Source organism: Neovison vison, chromosome 5 (assembly GCF_020171115.1).
Source record: "Neovison vison isolate M4711 chromosome 5, ASM_NN_V1, whole genome shotgun sequence".
Lineage (NCBI taxonomy): Eukaryota > Metazoa > Chordata > Mammalia > Carnivora > Mustelidae > Neogale > Neogale vison.
The window spans coordinates 18690931-18710163 of record NC_058095.1 but is presented as its reverse complement, the minus strand read 5'-3'; the positions used below and the strand labels follow the sequence as shown (position 1 = coordinate 18710163).

At 53.9% G+C, this 19233-nt stretch overlaps 2 protein-coding genes across 10 annotated transcripts; one reads left to right on the top strand and one right to left on the bottom strand.

Annotated features, from left to right (window-relative positions):
* Positions 1-6999: 6999 nt before the first annotated feature.
* Positions 7000-11162, top strand: TMUB2 (transmembrane and ubiquitin like domain containing 2). 6 transcript variants are annotated; one of them, XM_044247795.1, is made up of 4 exons: positions 7000-7103; positions 8393-8559; positions 9079-9645; positions 9897-11162. In XM_044247795.1, the coding sequence occupies exons 2-4, from the start codon at positions 8555-8557 to the stop codon at positions 10261-10263; spliced, it is 939 nt and encodes a 312-aa protein (XP_044103730.1). In that variant the 5' UTR covers positions 7000-7103; positions 8393-8554; the 3' UTR covers positions 10264-11162. The 6 variants fall into 6 exon arrangements, with proteins under 6 accessions (XP_044103730.1, XP_044103734.1, XP_044103735.1 ...); XM_044247796.1 differs by having other exon boundaries at positions 7026-7157; XM_044247797.1 differs by lacking the exon at positions 7000-7103 and adding an exon at positions 7164-7776.
* An 82-nt stretch (positions 11163-11244) lies between these two features.
* On the bottom strand, positions 11245-18875 carry ATXN7L3 (ataxin 7 like 3). Of its 4 annotated transcripts, none has more exons than XM_044247791.1 (13): positions 18708-18875; positions 17238-17348; positions 16808-16940; positions 16421-16592; positions 16154-16251; positions 15934-15956; positions 15560-15626; positions 15323-15408; positions 14921-14989; positions 14603-14646; positions 14257-14328; positions 14006-14163; positions 11245-13894 (listed from the first exon to the last, which is right to left on the bottom strand). In XM_044247791.1, the coding sequence occupies exons 2-13, from the start codon at positions 17286-17288 to the stop codon at positions 13746-13748; spliced, it is 1122 nt and encodes a 373-aa protein (XP_044103726.1). In that variant the 5' UTR covers positions 17289-17348; positions 18708-18875; the 3' UTR covers positions 11245-13745. The 4 variants fall into 4 exon arrangements, with proteins under 4 accessions (XP_044103726.1, XP_044103728.1, XP_044103727.1 ...); XM_044247793.1 differs by having other exon boundaries at positions 15323-15351; XM_044247792.1 differs by having other exon boundaries at positions 15560-15605.
* Between the last annotated feature and the right edge of the window lie 358 nt (positions 18876-19233).

The window sequence follows — 19233 nt, the reverse complement described above, 5'->3', positions numbered from 1 at the left end:
GCTAAAATCTAAATTCAGTAAGGGAGACCCATCTTCCTCCCCCGGCTCCACCAAGCTCTCTGGCCTTCTGATCACCCTTCCGCCTCTGAGGTTCCTGTAATCTAGCCTCACCAAACCAGGCAGACTTACGCGTTCCTGGATATGACCTGCTCTGATTGGCCTCTGGGCATTCTGCATGTGCTGTTCCCTCTGCCTGGTACACACCCTTCCTACATTTTTTGACTGGGTCAAAGCTAATTTGACTCAGCCCACTAGCACGGTCTCCTAAGAGCCTTCCTTGGACTGCACTTACTTAATTAAGGGCCTGTACCTGCCTCTGCTTGACTGGGACTGGGACTGTATTCCTTGAAAAGGCATGTCAGCAAATGGTTGTTGAGGAAGGAAGAAATGCATGATCCCTGGGACCCTTTTATGGTCGAGTCTCCCCCCCACCCTGCCCCAACCAGGGATGCGCGATGTCTTAAACAACGATCACGACACATGTGGTCTCGAAGGGCCTGTGACAGACAAGCCACTAGCTGTCCCTTCACTCTCTCATACCCTCCTCTGGTCCCAGAGTCAAAAGTACCATCCTTCATTGTTAAGAGGAATCTTTTAAGCCAAGCCAGTGTTTGTGAATGCAAATAAACAATGTGTGCCCAGAACCCAAGCGTGGATGTGTTAGGTCACATGTGCCTGAGCTGCCCCTCACTCCACGTTTATCGCCTCACCACGGAGCAACTTTGCTCTTGTGATAGGATAAAGGGTATAAGAACAACAGAAGGCCGTTGCCAGACCCCAAGCCTGTAGTACCCACCATAGGAGGGTCCTTTGGCTGAGGGACCTTGGGCTGTCCACTCCATTACCATTTGGAGTCACACAGTAGAGACGGGACAGGAGTCCCAGGGTCAGCCTCCTGCAGCTGTCGCCAGCCTCCTCGCCTCTGTGGAGAGTTGTATCTGTGGAGATTCCTTCCCTTTCTCCAACGTAAAGGCAATTTTGTACCGTCTTATGTAGAGCCACAAACTCTCCTTTCTAGAAGAAATGTTGGCTTTCATTTCGCAGAGCCAAAAGGCCGGACGGAAGAGAAAGAAATGCTTTGTGGTCCTGGGCCAAAGCTGGCAGCCTGGCTCTCAGGTTGTGGGGACGGTGAGGGGAGGAAGATGCTGAGCTGTCTGCCCTCTTCCGGGAGGCAGACCCCAGCGAGCTCAGCCTTTTCTGTTGTATTTACAACTATGACAAAAGACCCGCTTAAAAAAACAACAGAGAGGGGCGCCTGGGTGGCTCAGTGGGTTAAAGCTGCTGCCTTCAGTTCAGCTCAGGTCATGATCTCAGGGTCCTGGGATCAAGCCCTGCATCAAGCTCTCTGCTCAGCAGGGAGCCTGCTTCCTCCTCTCTCTCTCTCTCTCTCTGCCTGCCTCTCTGCCTACTTGTGATCTCTGTCAAGTAAATAAATAAAAATCTTAAAAAAAAAAAAAAACCAACCTGAGAGATACATGAGATTATGAGTATTATTTGGGGTAGGAGATTTGCCTGGGTGAAAGCATAAAAGAAAAGATTAAAGGATCTGGATGCAGAAACAATTTAAATTTGATTATATAAGCACCAAATCGTAAACACAAGTGAAAGACCAAATATTGGGGGAAGAAATCCGCAACTAAAAGATTTCATTTCCTGGGGCACCTGGGTGGCTCAGTTGGTTAAAGCCTCTGCCTTCGGCTCAGGTCGTGCCCTGGGATCAAGCCCCGCATCGGGCTCTCTCCTCAGCAGGGAGTCTGCTTCCCTTCCCCTCTCTCTGCCTGCCTCTCTGCCTACTTGTGATCTCTCTCTCTGTGTCAAATAAATAAGTAAAATCTTAAAAAAAAAAGAAAAGAAAAGAAAAAATATTTCATTTCCTTCACCTGGGAGGATGGGAACGGCATGTTTTATTCACCTCTGGTGACTTGGTGGCTGTGCAGGGCTTTGCAGAGACTGGACACTCCACTCTTTGCCCAGTCAATGAGTCGACCTTACCAGACATGAGGGAAATGCAAATTAAAGCAATCAGAAGGGCGCCTGGGTGGCTCAGTGGGTTAAGCCGCTGCCTTCGGCTCGGGTCATGATCTCAGGGTCCTGGGATCAAGTCCCGCATCGGGCTCTCTGCTCAGCAGGGAGCCTGCTTCCCTCTCTCTCTCTCTCTCTCTCTCTGCCTGCCTCTCATTCTACTTGTGATTTCTCTGTGTCAAATAAATAAATAAAATCATTAAAAAAAAAAAGGCAATCAGAAGATACTGCTACCCCGCTAGATAGAGGGAAATGGTGAAGATCAATAACAGGGAGAGCCCATGAAGATCTAAAGATGTAAATTCTTGCTCATCCTGTTGGTGGGAAAAGGAAATTGCTTTCTTTGGTAGGCAATCTAGCAGCACCCTTACCCTTAAACACCACTTCCCACTACTGAAAAGGCTGGTATGCACGGAACATTCACCGCAGCACTGCCAGCAACAAAGCGACATGTGGGAGGTGGTGCACAAATCCTTCCTCTGGAATACAATGCAGCCCTTACAAAGGGTAGTCCCTGCCACAGGAAGGAACCAGGGAGGGATGCCAAGTGACTGTCATAGGCGTGGCCTTGAAAAGATCGCCTAGACTGCTGTTCAAGAGAAGAAACAAGTCGGAAAACGACATGTACAGCCAACAAGGCCAAACCCCATGATTGTAGATGGAAGAGGAAAAGGTCCAGAAGCAGGTGCCCAAGAATGCTCCTCTGGGGAGGGAAGAAGACTGTGGCAGTGGGGCATTTTACAGTCTGGGCTTGAAATTTTTTAAAAATTTCAATCCCACTATTTTTTAAAAGATTTTTTTTATTTATTTGACAGAGAGAGAGAGAGAGTGTGAGCACACAAGCAAGGGGGGCAGCAGACAGTGGGAAAGAGAGAAGCAGGCTCCCTGGAGCCCGATGTGGGGCTCGATTCCAGCACCCTGAGATCATGAACTGAGCTGCAGGCAGAGGCTTAACCCACTGAGCCACCCAGGCACTGCTTATTTATTTTTTAAAATATTTTATTTATTTATTTGATAGAGAGAGCACAGTGAGAGAGGGAACACAAGCAAGGGGAGTGGGCGAGGGACAAGTGGCTTCCTGCTGAGCAGGGAGCCCAATGCAGGGCTCAATCCCAGGACCCTGGGATCATGACCTGACCCGAAGGCAGGCGCTCAATGACTGAGCCACCCAGGCGACCCCCTGAAGTAAGTTTAATCACCACCCTCGGATAGATACAATAGGAGTCTAAATAGGGTGTTACTCCTGGGAGCAGCCTGGGTAAAATTTTTTTAAAGGAAGAAAACACAAAAGACCCAACAATTAATTTACAAAGTGGCTGATGAAACATGAAAAACTGAAAACCTCACTAGTGACCCAATGAATGAAATCAAAGGAACAGACACGCTTTTGTCTGTGAGATTGGCAAACATAGCATGAATGACAGAGAGTGGCTAGGGAAAGAGCAGTTTTAGTAAAACAGATTTCTTATACACACATTGGCCTAAGGCAGCATTCCAGGACTCACAGATTTATTCACTATTCAATAGCTATCTTAACTGCACACAAAAGTGTAAAAATGCCTAAATTCCATAGTATAAGAAAAGCAAACATCTCAAGAACTCTATCATGAAAAATGTCCAAGGTGCTCAGATCCATTAAAATACACTGTTATGGGGCACCTGGGTGGCTCAGTCAAGGGTCCGGCTGGGTTTCGGCGCAGGTGGTGGTTTCCCATCATAAGATCAAGCCCCATGTTGGATTCTGCACTCAGTAGGGAGTCTGCTTTGGATTCTCTCCCCCTCTGCCCCTCCCCATGCCCCTTTAAATAAATAAATCTTTAAAAACAAAGCAAAACAAACAACACAACGCAGTTTGCTAAGTGTTCTGGCAGAAGTCAGTCCATGCAGCTTGGGAAACAACAGACTATAGGTACCAAACCCCAAACAGATATCTGGTACCTGGAGCCGTGAGAAAGCCAGATGTGCTGGCCCCTGGACAGGGCAGGCCTGGCCATGGGCTCTGCCTTCCTGGGCTTCAGAGGTCACTGGTCAGTCATTTATTCCCTTCTCAGATTTCACTTCCCTTCTTTTCCTCCACTCTTTCCTCCTTATAACGTCTTATAAACATCTTCAGGGTTGTCACGTCTCTCAGAAACTCCACCCATTTATTCCCTGCTCTCTCCCACTTCCATCCCATTTTAGGGGAAGAGAAATAGTAGTAGGCACGACTCACACTGCCGTGGAAATGGAAATAGGTGCACCAGGTGTATCAAAACCTGAACAATGTGAACACCCTTTGATCCAGCGATCCCATCTTCAGAAATTTATCCTAGGGAAAAACATCATGGGTGTGAACAAAAATCTGTCATCAAAGACGCAAAAAGAGGTTTATGAAAACATTGTTTAAAAGCAAAGTACTGAAAACCATCTAAATGTCCATCCAAATAAGATAATGAGTTAAAAAGTTAGGGAGCAGGGTGCCTGGGTGGCTCAGTGGTTAAAGCCTCTGCCTTCGGCTCAGGTCATGATCCCAGGGTCCTGGAATCGAGCCTCACATCGGGCTCTCTGCTCAGCAGGGAGTCTGCCTCCTCCTCCTCTCTCTCTGCCTGCCTCTCTGCCTACTTGTGGTCTGTCTGTCAAATAAATTAAAGTCTTTAAAAAAAAAAAGTTAGGGAGCAATATGGAAAACGGTACTGTTGAGCAGCTACTTAAAGCTATGCTATGATGCTATAAAAATATTCAATGATGGGCACCTGGGTGGCTCAGTGGGTTAAGCTGCTGCCTTCGGCTCAGGTCATGATCTCAGTGTCCTGGGATCGAGTCCCGCATCGGGCTCTCTGCTCAGCAGGGAGCCTGTTTCCCTCTCTCTCTGCCTGCCTCTCTGCCTACTTGTGATCTCTGTCTGTCAAATAAATAAATAAAATCTTTAAAAAAATATTCAATGACACAGGAAAAATTTTATGGTATATAGTTGAGTGAAAAAAGGAGGGGGCCGAATATTGGCAATTAAGATCGTATATATAGAGAGAGGAAATGAAAGAGTGAGCTCGAGCACTAGATGACTTTAGCTATAGCACTAATGGCAAATTTGGATATTATGTGAGTCTCAGTTTCCAAACCTATAAAATGGGTACCGTAAGAGCTACTTGACAGGGCTCCATAAGATAAGGTATATGAAGTACTTAGCACAGTACCTGGCACATAATAAACTCTCAAAAGCATTAATGGTGGTTCAGCTCATTAGTTTATTCATTCCCTCAAGCATTTATTGAGAGCCCTTGAACTTGCTACTCTGTCTGGAAATTTGCTTGGTAACCTTATTCACTCTTCAGAATTCTGTTTAACTGTACTGTGATGCCCTACCCCTCCTGCATTCTTCAAAATAAAAACATGCTTTGGCTCAGGTCATGAGCTGGGGGTCCTGGGATCAAGCCCCGCATCTGGCTCCCTGCTCGGCGGGAAGCCTGCTGTCCCTCTCCCACTCCTCCTGCTTGTGTTCCCTCTCACACTATGTCTCTCTCTGTCAAATAAATAAATAAAATATTATAAAAATAAAAGGGTTTAAATGGTAAATTTATGTGTATTTCACAATAAGGCTTGGAAAAAAGAATAAGAAGCCAGACAGCTTGATTCCATTTATACAAGGTATGAAAACAGAGGAAACTAATCTATGGTAAGGAAAGCCGTAATACTCTTTGTAAGGTAGTGGCTGGAAGACGACATGAAGGGGGACTTTGGGGTCATTTTCTATTTCCTTATCTCAGTGCTGGTTCCACTGAGTTCAGTTCCAATCAATTCAGTTGGTGAAAACTACCGAACTCTTCACTTGTCTGTTTGCCCTCTCTGCCTTTTTTATACCTGAACCAAAAGTTCACCAGAAAACAAAAAAAATCCTGACATGTCTTTGGAAAAAAAGTGTTTTTAGACATTTGTTTACGTATTTTAGTGAGAGGAAGGGAGAGCGTTAAGGGGGTAGAGGCAGAGGGAGAGGGAGAGTACCAAGCAGACTCCTTGCTAAGCATGGAGCCCCTGGGGAGGGGGAACTCAATCTCATGACCCTGAGATCAGGACCTGAGCGGAAATCAAGCGACTGACGCTTGGGGCTCCTGGGTGGCTCAGGTCAATGATCCCAGGGTCCTGGGATGGAGCCCCGCATCAGGGTCTCTGCTTAGCCAGGAGCCTGCTTCCTCTTCTCTCTCTCTGCCTACTTGTGATCCCTGTCTGTCAAATAAATAAATAAAATCTTTAAAAAGAGAGAGAGAGAGAATCTGATGCTTAACAGACTGAGCCACACTGGTTCCCCCAAATTTTTAAGTAATCCCTAGGACAAGCGTGGGGTTCAAACTCACACCCCGTCTGTGCTAGCCAGGGCTCCCGAAAGAATTTTAATTGCAAAAATCTAAGTTCTTGGGAGCTGAATCTTTTTCTCCTGTTTTCTTCTGGGCTCCTTTTCTTGTGCCTTAAGCCTGCGCTGAATCTGTACCTTCTTTGAAAGGCTTTCTGGCCTTTTTTACCAAGGTCCCTCAATACCTGGAGCCAACCGATACGGTAACTCAACTGCCTCTGGCCTTAGAATTGAACTTTTGGAGGTCAGAGAGACCAGTCCCTACTGATCCCGCTAACCAGGAGCTCATTGTGCGTTACAGAGCAGTAATAAATCCAATCAACCCTGGAGGCTGGGAGCAAGCCCAAAAGAACATGCCCGGACTGAGAAAGAGCCGCTCACGATCTGCCCGGCTATGCCAGCACGCCGGTCCCCCAGACACGAAGCCACGCCTTCTCCCAAGCACCACCCCCAACTCTATGTGGTCCTGCCCCTCACCCGTGTGCTCTTTAGGCTCCGCCCAGTAAGCTTGGCCCCGCCCTGGGAGGGCGACGATCCCGCCAACAATAACTCCGCCCCTCCTTCCGCTAAGAAACCAGTCCTTTTTTAAAGAATACGTTTACGTCAGCCCGCCTTACGTGAACTTACGTCATCAGTGCAGAGCGCGGAGGCGGGATTTCCTGTCTCTGATTAAAACAGCTTCCGGGAGAAGCCGGAAGAGACGGGACCCCGGACAGAATCGGGGATAGCCAGCCCCTCCCCCGGCCCCTACGGAAAGGTGAGTCCATGGGCCGTCCTGGCGAAGTCAAAACACTTAGTCTGGCCGTTTCAGGTGAGGACCTCTTTCCCTATCCAGGCACAGTACCGGCTCAATCCCCCTTTAATTTCCCATGACTCCCCGCGTACTCAAGCCCCGCCTCCAGGCCCCCAGCCCCGCCCCAAAGTTTGAGGGGTGTGAATGGTTTGTGACCCCCTCACCGGACTCTACCCCTTATGGGCTGGGATAATTGAGCTTGGCGGCCAGCAACTAGGTAGACTTTCGCCTCGGGTGGGCCCACCGACTCCTCTCCAGCGCCGCGGGAATAGGGCCGCCCCACGCGGAGTCTTCGCCTCAGAAAAGGCAGGGTCGGGACCCCTCCTCACCGCGCGGTCAGGGTCGCCTACAGACTGAGGAGACCCCCCCCCAAAGGCCTCTGAGGCGGGAGACGTGGGGTCCTCCCCAACCCAAGAAAGTGCCCTGTGTCTGTGCCAGTCGTTTTCGCCTCTGTTCGCCGCAGTTTCCTTTTCTGTAAATCAGGACTGGTGACATTAACCATCTTACCGTTAGGGGCTAGTTGTGGGAGCGATAAGTAATTGCTGCCATTTATTTATTGAACCATTGCAATGTGCCAGACTCTGTGCTAAGTATTTTGCTTCGTTGATTTCCCGTCACCGTCAAAACACCTTATGAGGTAGGTACTATTTTTAACCCCATTTTATCGATGAGCAAGCTGAGGCTCTGAGAAAGTTGTCCGAGATTAGAGAGCTAGTAAGAGGCAAGGCCAGGATTATAGTTAGGTTTTTTTGTTTTTTGGTTTTTTTTACTCCAGGGCCCATGTTCTAAATAAGATGTGGAAGCTATTCAGATGTTGCTATGTCCTACAGATATTCTTTGAGCGGCGACTGTGGCATTATGCTGGGCACTAGGGTACATAGAAAAATACATGTGATCCTGTCTTTCAGAAGTCTAGTAGAGAAAGATGGACCGGTAGAGGAGTATAATGAAGTTTTATAGGTATTGTGAGAATACTCTGTTGATGCTAATCATCAGATTGGATTTGCCTGGGGACAGTTGTGAAAGCCACACATTCTGTGAGGGAAAGAGTAGGTACTCTAAAGGAGCAAGCCACCATCCTTCTGCCTTTCTAAGAAATCACCAGGGGAGAAACTACACCATGCACAAAGAGAGATAGGGATATGGATTGTGAGAGCTATTTTGGAACCTTTTCCAAATCCTTTCCAGTTAGTGGTTTTGCAGTTTTGAGCCTCTGTTGGTGTTTCTGGTGTCTGTCCTCCTTCGCTTCCTAGGACTTGTCAGAAGAATTTCAGAGGTGGTAGACACGGTGCCTGCTGCATGATGTCTGCTGATGGCTCCTGCAGATGTGTCCCCTTTGGGGTGGTCTGACCATGCTTCTGATGAAAAATTAATTTTTTGGTTCTTGACATCTGAACCTGAATACGTGACCACGAATGAGGTAGGGTTCAAATGGAAAAATCTGGCAAGAGTGGCTGCACTATGCCTCCAGAAGACCCTAAAATAAAATATTTCAGGCTCTTTGGTCTCTCAGAAGCCACCTTGGAGGCTTCTCAGGGGGGCATAGTTGCTAGACCAAGTAATAGAAATCCTAGAGAAACTCAGGGCATAAGGAAGCAAACGTTTATTCCCCACCTACCAAAAAAGAATTTTTCTAGCCAGTGACAGCAGCAGTCACCACAACAAAGCCATGAAATGTTCCTGATGATCCGTGCTCAAAATGAGCTCGAAATGAGAGAGGAAAGATGTGGAACCTGAAAGCTAGTGTTTAACAATAGAGGCAGAGGGTAAGTCCTTAGCTTTAGGTTGGGGGTCCAAGGGTAGGAAGGTTTGTTCCCCCTTCTGTAGGACACTGAACTCCATTTTCTTTCAGGGCTGAGTCAGTTAGGACCTGAAGAAACTAGGAACCTCATTGCAACCCCACATGCCTTGCTGATGCTGTCCTCCTTTGTTCCTGCAGTGTCGACCCAGTCAGCAGCCAGGCCATGGAGTTCTCTGATGTCACCCTCATTGAGGGTGTGGGTAATGAGGTGACTGTGGTGGCAGGTGTGGTGGTGCTGATTCTAGCCTTGGTCCTAGCTTGGCTCTCTACCTACGTAGCAGACAGCGGTAGCAACCAGCTCCTGGGCACCATTGTGTCAGCTGGAGACACATCCGTCCTCCACCTGGGGCATGTGGACCATCTAGTGGCAGGCCAAGGCACCCCAGAGCCAACCGAACTCCCCCATCCATCAGAGGGTAATGATGAGAAGGCTGAAGAGGCTGGCGAAAGTGGGGGAGACTCCACAGGGGAGCCTGGAGCTGGGGGCGGTGTTGAGCCAAGCCTCGAGCATCTGCTTGACATCCAAGGCCTTCCCAAAAGACACGCAGGCCCGGAAAGCAGCAGTCCAGAGGCCCCTCTGAGATCTGAGGATAGCGGCTGCCTCCCTCCCAGCCCCGGCCTCATCAGTGTGCGGCTCAAATTCCTCAATGACACCGAGGAGCTGGCTGTGGCCAGGCCGGAGGATACTGTGGGTGCCCTGAAGAGGTGAGTGGACCGGAAAGTGGGCAGCTGCTCATACCCCACGCCCACAGCCCTTGATCGCCTGAGAGGAGCCCAGGATCCACCTGGGAGTGGCGGGGAGGTATCGGGTCCGGCCCCCACCAAGGCTGGGTGGGATACCTCTTAGAAACTTACCCTTCACTTCTTCCCTCATTGCCCTATTTCTCTGGCCCAGGCCTGTCAGCCTTCTCATTCCTCGCCTTCTGTCTTGTCTTCTATCTCTTTCATCCTCGCAGTAAATACTTCCCTGGACAGGAGAGCCAGATGAAACTCATCTACCAGGGCCGTCTGCTGCAGGACCCAGCCCGCACACTGCGTTCCCTGAACATTACCGACAACTGTGTGATTCACTGCCACCGCTCACCCCCAGGGTCAGCTGTTCCAGGCCCTTCAGCCTCCCTGGCCCCCTCCTCGGCCACTGAACCCCCCAGCCTCGGCGTCAGTGTGGGCAGCCTCATGGTGCCTGTGTTTGTGGTGCTGTTGGGTGTGGTCTGGTACTTCCGTATCAATTACCGCCAGTTCTTCACAGCACCTGCCACTGTCTCCCTGGTGGGGGTCACTGTCTTCTTCAGCTTCCTAGTATTTGGGATGTATGGACGATAAGGACATAGGGAGAAAATGAAAGGCATGGTCTTCCTTCTTTATGGCCTCCCCCCTTTCCTGGCCAGAGCTGGGCCCAAGGGCTTGGGAGGGAGGGATGGAAAGGATGTGGCAGGTCCTCCTCCATAGGACATAGGAGGCAGGTAAAGGGCCTCCCCTTCACATCCACAAGGGTACAGACAGCCCATCTCTGTGCAAGCACAACTCAGGTAGAAACAAGGATGTCATCTTCCTTCATTTGTAGGGTCCTAAAGTTCAGAGCTGAGCTGATGGCCCAGCTCAGTGGGGAGCCTGGGCTCTGAGGGATTCCCTCCCAGCTGTGGCCCTAGCTCTTCCCATTGTCCTGCATGTCTGCTCCTCAGTACCCAGGGCCGCCTGCCAGGGCAGCTCAGCATGGCCCCAGCATACTTCTGTAGGGAGCCTGGAGTATTTTCCTGTTTCTTAAGGGAGTATCTGTCTTTTGAGACTGAAGTCACACAGCAGGAATGAAGGTCGTGTCCGCTTCCCTTACAGGCACCTAGCCGCCTCTTACCTTCTCCCTCTGCCCCTGTAGCAGGAATAGGGTGTTCTCTGTGTTCTGGATAGTTCCCAGTGTTCTCCCCTTTTTTTCAAAGCACTTTGCTTGTATTTTTTTTTTAAATAGTCCTTTATAGAGCTCAGTCAGAAAGGGGATTGGGGCACAAAGCCAAGCCCCCAGCATTGGGAGAGGCCAAGCCACAGCTGCTGCTACCCTAGGCCTAAGGCTGTAAGCAAGAGACAGCTCTGGCCCTCAGCCAGTGTCCTACCCTGCCCAGCTCCAAGGACGAGCTCTGGGTATGGAGCCCTGGGCCCCAGGCCCTTGCTTCTGGGCTTCTCAGATGGAGGGTCAGTGTCTGTGACTAAATAAAGTTCCGTTTTGTGGCTGTGGAGCCTCCTTCTGTGACATTAAGAGAATGGCTTTGCTCTGCCCCCATTGACATGGTAAGGAGGGTGGATAGGCCGGGCTACCAACGGGAGATGCAGTTTATTTACACCAGCAGCCATGGGGGCAGGGGAAATACACAGCGTTTACAAAGTTAGCTACCTGTACAGGATGGATTACATATGCAAAAATAAAAATCTCAAGACCACAGGACAGCGTGAGCCCCACCCCCCTCCCCCAATGACCCCAGCATGCGGTAATGCCAGGCGGGTGGCCCCTGGGCATGCGGGGGGGAGTGATGCATGGAAGGAAAAGCCACCGGCCATGGAAATTAGTACAGAACCCCCCCACACACACTCAGACACATGATAGGATACAGGTGGACGACACCTAGCCGGGGTGGGAAGGATGGGAATTGAGACCCACACAGCCTGCTGTTAGAGGGAGGGGAGTGGAGAGCTCCTAGCCCCTGTTCAACTACATGGTAGGGGGGCGCACTCTCCCCAGAAGGAAAGGGGTTTGCTCCCTCAGGGTCCCTGCTGGACCAAGCCCATCTCTTACCCAGCTTGGGCAGGGGGCTGTGCCCTGAGGGCGGGCCAAGGAACAATGGGGAAGTGGATGTGGACAAACCAGTTCCCAAACTACTTCCCACTTCTCCCTCCTCCAACCAGAGGGGGGAAAGGGAGAGGCCAGAGGGGAAAGGGTATGGTAGGGCCTGAGCTGCAGCTGCCTCTCAGAAGGGAGAATGGCCTGAGCTGTCCTCCCTTCACCTTCAGCCCACTCCCAAGACTTCCTTTGGAAGCAGGCTGGAGGCTGGCTGAAATCCTCCTTTCCCTCTGGCTTCCCCTTAGAGGGAGAAGACTATGGAGGGTCAAGAACAGAGGAGCCCAGGCCCCAGGATTTATTCTAACTCCTGCCAAAATGTGTTTGGCTTTTTAAAAAATAATCACAATTCTTGGGTTAAAAACCAATTTGTAACCAGGCATCAGCCACAATCAGAACCACCCCAGGGCGGGGCTGGGGTTCCAGACAGGGTACTGCAGCCCTATCTCTTGTTGTTCCCTTAACCCTCTAGGTCCCTAACCCAAAATCAGTCCGACCAGTCCTGGGTACTAGCTACCCAAATGTGGGATGGCTCCTCCTGGGAAGAGGGCAGGGTTCACATCCAGCAAATGCCAGAGAACATGGCTCAGGGTCAACTCCATCCCTGTGTCAGTCAGCTCTGCTCCCAGCCCAGACCGTAGTCCTCCAGCTCTCCTCCTGGGAGCGATGGTGCCCACGTGGAGGTGGGACGGTACATCTTTTCAGGATGTAGACCAGGCAGGTGGGCACACTGGCATGACAGTCCCACAGAGGGGCAATGCCGAGGCACGACACTGACAACCACAATGCCCTCCACTGACAACCCAGAGCATGGAGACTAGCCTCTGCCCACCCCAACTCCTAGCAAAGGGGGAGAGGTAAAAGATCAGGATTTTCCTCAGAGCCCCAAACCACGAGTACAGAATAAATAACTTAAAAGCGGCTAAGGAAGGGGAAACAGGGCAGGCTTCGGAGGCAGGAGCATCGAGAGAGGAAATGAAGCTGGTCAAGGTGAAGGAGGGGGTAGCAAGCAGCAGTTGGGAACTTGGACTGCCCTGCTAGGGCAGTGGGGCAGGGGAGGCGGGAGGAACATGGGGCCACCCCAGGAGGGTGAGGCTGGGCCCCTTCCTGGGGCAGGGAATGAGGTAAGAAAACATTTCAAATAAAGCAGCACCGTTCCCTCTCACCTTGGGGCCCCACTCCTCACCAGCCCTGGGTCAGGGAGGAAAGGTTGGGGGGGGAGTCATTCTGATACACAGCTCCCTCTTCCTACCCTCCCCTTGCCTCTTCCGTGAAGCTGTAGAGGCTGGAGGCCCTTTCCTGGCACCCAACAACAAAAGGACAGCTCCTGCTGCCAAGGAGGCCCATGGGGACTGAGGGGAAAGGGCTGCCCCTGTGAGGGGCAGGGAAGGCGGTGGCAGTTCTGGACGCCCACCTCAGCAGACAGCTTGCTGGGCCTGCCTACCCCTCGGATTGGGGGCATCTGATAGGATTCTGCACACAGACAGGACACACCCAGCCCTGCCCCTCAGCTCCAAGCACCGGACCCATTCACATTGCTGAGGGCAGCTGGGGGAGGCCCCCTCCAGGCTCAGCTTCCAACCCACAGCCTCCCCGGTAGCCACAATGCTTCTCGGCAGGGCTTAGTCCAGTTCCTGGGGTGGGGGGCAGGCAGTGCCCTGGCACAGTGCCCAGGTCAGGCCCCTGGCCTAGCTGGACATCCAGTAACTCACAGAATAAATAGGAAAACCACCTCCCCACCGAACTTATGTCCAAGGCATAATATGTCCAGGTCTGAGTCCTGCATGCCAAGGGGTCGTGCTCCGTCGCAGAGGACCCTGACACCCCCCAGGGGCGCATAACTGGATCCTCTGCCTGCCTGGCCCCACCAAGCTTCCCAAGCCCAAACCCCCAGCAGCCGTCCATTTGCCAGGCTTTGCCACCTGGGTGGGGGTTGGGAGAGAGGGCTCTGCTCAGCCAAAGGCTAACCCTTGCACCCAAGTCAGTTGATGTCATCGTAGATGCTGGGCGTCGGGGGTGCCGGTGGCTTTGGCTTCTTCTTCTTGTTGGAGCCCAGGCTGGAGGCAGTCCCTACCAGGCTCAGATGGGATTTCTTTTTCTTGGTTTTCCGTGACTCAGAGCTGTTGGTACCTGAAGAGAGAGAGGCACCATGGATGCAGGCTGGGCTGTCAGGAGAACACAGGTGTCCCCACAGCCCTGGCTTTGGGCGGAGAGCCCATGGGGCCCAGATGCATCACCTACCTAGACCCCATCCCTGATTCTCACTCGTCTTGGAGGAGCCTGAATCGGAGGGCGAGAGATCAGAGGAGCCGTCCCATTGAAGCCGGCTAATCAGGGCCTGGCTGTCAGTCATGTCAAAGCTGTCATTATCCAGGGAACTCTCGACCTCTGGAAGGACGCTGGAAAGAAGAGGGGTCAAAGAAGGGCTTCAGGGACACCAATCATCATCCTAATCTTCCGCAACCCACCACCCGCCCCGGAGGCTCCCTTACGCTGAGGGTCCGAGGAAATAAATGCGCACGGCTCGCCGCTGCTCATCTGTGTGCTGGGGGCAGCGCACGGACCTGGTGGGGAGAGAACTCGTCAGACCCTGACAAGGCAGGAACAGTCTGAGAACCTCAGGTGGAGCCCCTTTCCCCTAGCAGAGGTGGGAGGAACGGACACAGACAGGGAGGGGATAAACAGAGTGCCCCCAGATTGTGGCCTAAGGCCTGACCATTAGAGGAAGGAGGGAAAGGGTGGGAGCCCCATTGCTCAAGTCCAAGGGTACTCTCGACCCATGCCCAGGATGAGTGTGCGGGAGGGACCCCGGCCCCCTTTTCTAGGTTCTAAGCTCACCTTGTGCACATCTTCTTGGTGTGTTCAGAAATCACCCCACATTGCTGGAAGAGGAATATAAGCTGAAAGGAGGGACGGAGGGGAACCCACTCTAGACACTAGGTATTCTCCTCTGTACAGACACTAGAAATGGGCAGGCAGAAATCGGCCCCAAGGTATCCAGAACAGACAGTCCCAGACTACCACAGGCCGGGAAACCTAATTCCAGAGAGAGTGAGCTAGGTGGCCCTAACTGCTGTCACCAGCCTCTTCCAGGGACTGGACCACTGCCTATGGCTCCAGCCCACTCCCAAGGCCTCCCCCTCGCCGGTCCCTCACCGTGGTGAGCAGGTTACGCAGCTCGTCCGGCCCCAGGGTTTCATAGCTGATCCCAGTTGAGTTGTTATACTAGGGGAGAATCAAAGGTACAGGTCAGAGAAGAGACGGCTCGGGGGGGCCCGGGGGGGAAGGGACAGATGGGGTTGGGGAACCAGTCCCTCTGGTCCTTCTCTATGCGGGGAGTGCCCCTGAGCCCACCCAGCACTTTTCCAGGGATACTCTTCCCATCCCACCTGCGTGGTCGGGAAGGGGATGGAACCCAGCAAGAACAGAGATATGCAAGACCAAAATACCCCATCTAGTGCTTCTGGCCTCAGCATTCTGATCCCCACCCGGCCAAATTCCACCCAACTAACAACTGGGGAAATGAGAGAAAACCTTAGAGGGGTGGCACCCACTCACCTTAAAAGGATCCGAATTGCTAAGTTCCCCTGAAGAAGAAAAAAGAAGGGGAAGGGTGTTTGATGCAGAGGTACAGACAGAGAACCCTGAAAATAACCAGAGAGGAAGTGGGGGTGACAGAAGGATCACAGGCCCTCCCTCGATACCCCAGTTCCCCTAAGACCCCACCTCCACCCTCCAGCAATGAGCCCCAGCAGACGTACCTAGAATCACCCCCATCGTTCAAGCCCCACTTACCATTTTTGTGTTTTAAAGACTTGGATCTTCGAGGGGAATTGGGGTTCTGGAATGGGAGATACCACAGCTTTGGGGAAAGGGTAACGATAAGGGGGAGCCGAGAACCCAGGGAAGGAAAAAAGATTTGACAAAGGAACATCCTCAAATTCCTGCTCTTCCACCCCAGTAAGAGGCCCACCTACCCATATTCCGTCCTCCCCTTCTCCCCCAAGGCCTCCACTGCCCTCCTGCCCACCACAGACACCCTCATCCCAAAACCCAGTGAGGAACCCCATGACCTCACACTTGAGTCAAGACACCCGAGGACTCCCTGCCCAAAGGGGAGGGTATCTGTCCTTCACCCAAATTTCCCTCATGCTTGCCCCGGCTCTCACCTTGTCTGATTTTCTCTTCTTGGCTGTATCAGACAAAAACAAAAGGTCAGGGTCACTCAACCCAAGTTCTCAATCTAGAACCCCTACGGAAACACACCAAGCCACATTCTCCCCTCCTCACTCAACCTAACAACTTGTGACCCTTACCTACCCAACTCCCACTTGCCCACCTCACCCCGATGCCCGCCCCCCACCCCAGTTCCCCAGAGTCCCCAAACACCTTTCTTCTCTGAGCCATAGGACCAGTCGTTGTCATTGATGTCATCATTATCCTCTTGGTCACTCTCCGACTTGTTCATATTGTTGCTATTGGCAATCCTGCCGACGGAACAGAAGAGAAAGGGTCAAGGCGGCCACCTCTCCCTGCCACTGGCCGCCGAGGCCAAGCATGTGCCACGCCTGAGCCCTACCAAGGCCCCAGGGGGAGGGGGACTACGCCTTGGAACATGGCATGAGAGAGAGGAGCCTCGCAGCTTTGGGTCCTCACCGGCGGTTGGCGATGCGGCTGCTGTTCCGGCCCATCCCCAGGCACTTCTCCAGATGGGGAGCGAAGCGGGAGGCAGCGATACTGCGACTGCAGTTGGGGCAGACACACTCCTTGCTCTTCCACTGGTTGAAAACCTGTCCAAAGATGTCCAACCCCGGCTGGTCCACGATCTCTGGGGACAGGAGAGGCGTGGCGATCAGGGCAGGCGGGGGACCTCTTGTTTCCTGCCCATGGCCCCGTGGCCTTTTGAAACCACCCCCACTCCCTCTACCACCGAAGCTTGCAGCAGCTCTAGGGGCTACATCTGGTCCAGCTGCCAAAGAAGGGACTTCCAAGGATCCCCGGGGGGCAGGGGCTGGACAGCTCTCCTTCAACCCTGAAGCTCACCAAAATCCTTCATGCTATCAGGGTCCGTGTCGTCCAGGAAGAAGTAGCCACACTTGACAGCCCGGTGCACCTCGAAGCAGAATCCCAAACAAGAATCCTCAACCAGGTCCGCGTATATCTCCTGAGCGATGGCCTGGGCCCAGGGGAGAACGTCCGCGGTCAGGAAGAGTCACAGTCCCCTGGACTGAGAGCAACTCTCACCAACCACATCTACCCATTCGCCCTGGCCCCAAATCATGCTTTCTTCTGCCATTTTCCCCATCTTGACTTCGCGTCCTTTCTTCTTCCGGATCTTTGGGCCTTCTCGGCTGGCTATTCCCTTTAAGGAACCAGGCTGACTACCCCAATTCCTCTTTGGTGTGAATGCCAGATACAGCGGCGTAGAGACGCCCAGAGAAAGAACTAGAGGCACGCGTGGGGCAGCCCTCACCTCTAGTTTGCTGTTATCCAGGCCAGACAAAGACATTTCCTCCATTTTCATTTGTAAACTCTTGTGGAGACGGCGCTCTGACTGCTCATAGCACAGCGGGCGGCAACACGGCTGCACACACGGGGGTGGGGGGTTCTGGTGTGAGGCCAAGGCACCTCTGAAGACCGCCACCTCCCCTCTGCACCTCGCTGCCCAGAGCCTAATCCTGGCATCAGGATCTACCCCTCCCCAAGGCCCAGGCTCACTGAGTCTGGATGGTCCTTCAGGGCCTGAAACCCCAAGGCGGCCTAGTCCTTCCCAGGGCTGAACTCGGGCCCTGGACTCTGCTACCAGACAAAGTCTGGGTCTATGGGAGGCAGCAGCTCACCCCAGGTCCCCCAAACTCAAACCCCTCTTCCATACCCATGGTGCAATGCAGCAGGGGGAGGAGAAGGAACTCTAAGGCCTCAAAGCAAACCCACAGGGTGTGGCAAAGAACTGCACAGACTCCTAAATGCACCCCCCCCTTCCCTAGGCTCTCCTCAGAGTCACCTCTGCTTTCAGCCAGGATGTCCACTTGGGGGGGTACTGCTACCAGAAGTAGGAATGGCCCTAGAACCCTACAACCTTCACCCCACTCTGTCTTCCCTTGAAATAAGCCTGTGACTACAGCAGGGGAACAGAGCCCACAGAAACCGAGAGCTGAAGGAGCCTTTCCAGCCACCATGATCAAGAAGAGGGGGTAGAGCCCGCCTGGGATGGCATGCCGGGAGTGGGCACTCCCCTTACCTGTTCTTCTTTTAGATAACCACCCTCCCTCCCTCAGGACCAGCCCGGAAGTCTCTCCAAGAGCCCCAAAGTCCAGGAATCCCCACCAAAGGAATCAGAAACAGCGCCCACAGTCCGGGGCCCCTCTGAACGGTGGGTACGAGTTTAAGGAGCTGCCGGCCTAGAGTGGGGTGGGGACTGACAAATGAGCCAGGGGCACTGGGGAGGGTAGGAGGCCGGGCCTCGGCTCTTCCCCCGTCCCTGCGGCACTGCTGCTGCATCATACCGACTGGGGGGAGGAGAGCCGAGCCGCCCGAGGCCGGCGCCGGTCCGGGACAGTCCGACCCCTAGAGAGTGGGCAGAGTGGGACGCGTCCCGGCCCCTCTCCTTCCCCGCCCGCCGACAGCCCCAGCCGGCCAGGGAGAGGAGTCCGGGAGGGTGTCTCTATTGTCCCGGGGGCTGGGGCCTGGCTCCCTAACAAAGGCCCCGCGCCCCCTCCCCGGCCGGCCCTGCCCCGCCCAGGGGGGACCCAGACAGGGGGAGAGCTGGGGGCCCCGGCCGGGCCGGGAAGCCGGGGGAAGCCGGGCGTTTCCGCGTCGGCCCGGGGGGAGGGGAAGGGGCGCTGACCCAGACCTGGGGGGAGGGGGCCCAAGCCCCGCCTCGGGCCCCGCCCCCCGCCCCCCGCAGGCCCCTCCCCCGTCCCCGTCTCCGTCCCGTACTCACCCCGCCCGGGGGGCCGCGCCGGGGCCCGGCGGCCTCTCAGGGCCGCGTCCTCCGGCGGCGGCGGCGGCGGCGGCTGCTCCGGAGCCCCATGTCCGTCGGTCCGTCCTCGCCTCTCCCCGGGGCCCAGGGCCCGGGGCCGGGGGGTCGGGCCGCCCCCCCGCCTCGCCGCCTCACCGGGCGGCCATGGCCCCTTCCCCTCCCTTCTCGTCCCGTCGCCGCCTCCTCCTCCTCACCTCACCCCGCCCGCGCGCAGTCCGCGCGCCGTCCGCGCGCCCCTCCCCCCGCCCCCCACTCCAGCCCGCCTCTCCCGGGCGGGGGGTGCGGCGCGAGCCCGGAGCGCGCGCGCGTGCCGCGACCGGAGGATGGATGGATGGAGCGAGCGAGAACGCGAGCGTGCGCGCGCGCGCCCCTCTCCCCCTCCCTCCGCGCGGGCGCGAGGCCAAGCGCGAGCGCGCTCCAACCTCCTCCTCTTCCTCCTCCCGCCCCTCTTCAACACCCCGCCCCCGCCCTCCCTTCCTCTTCCTTC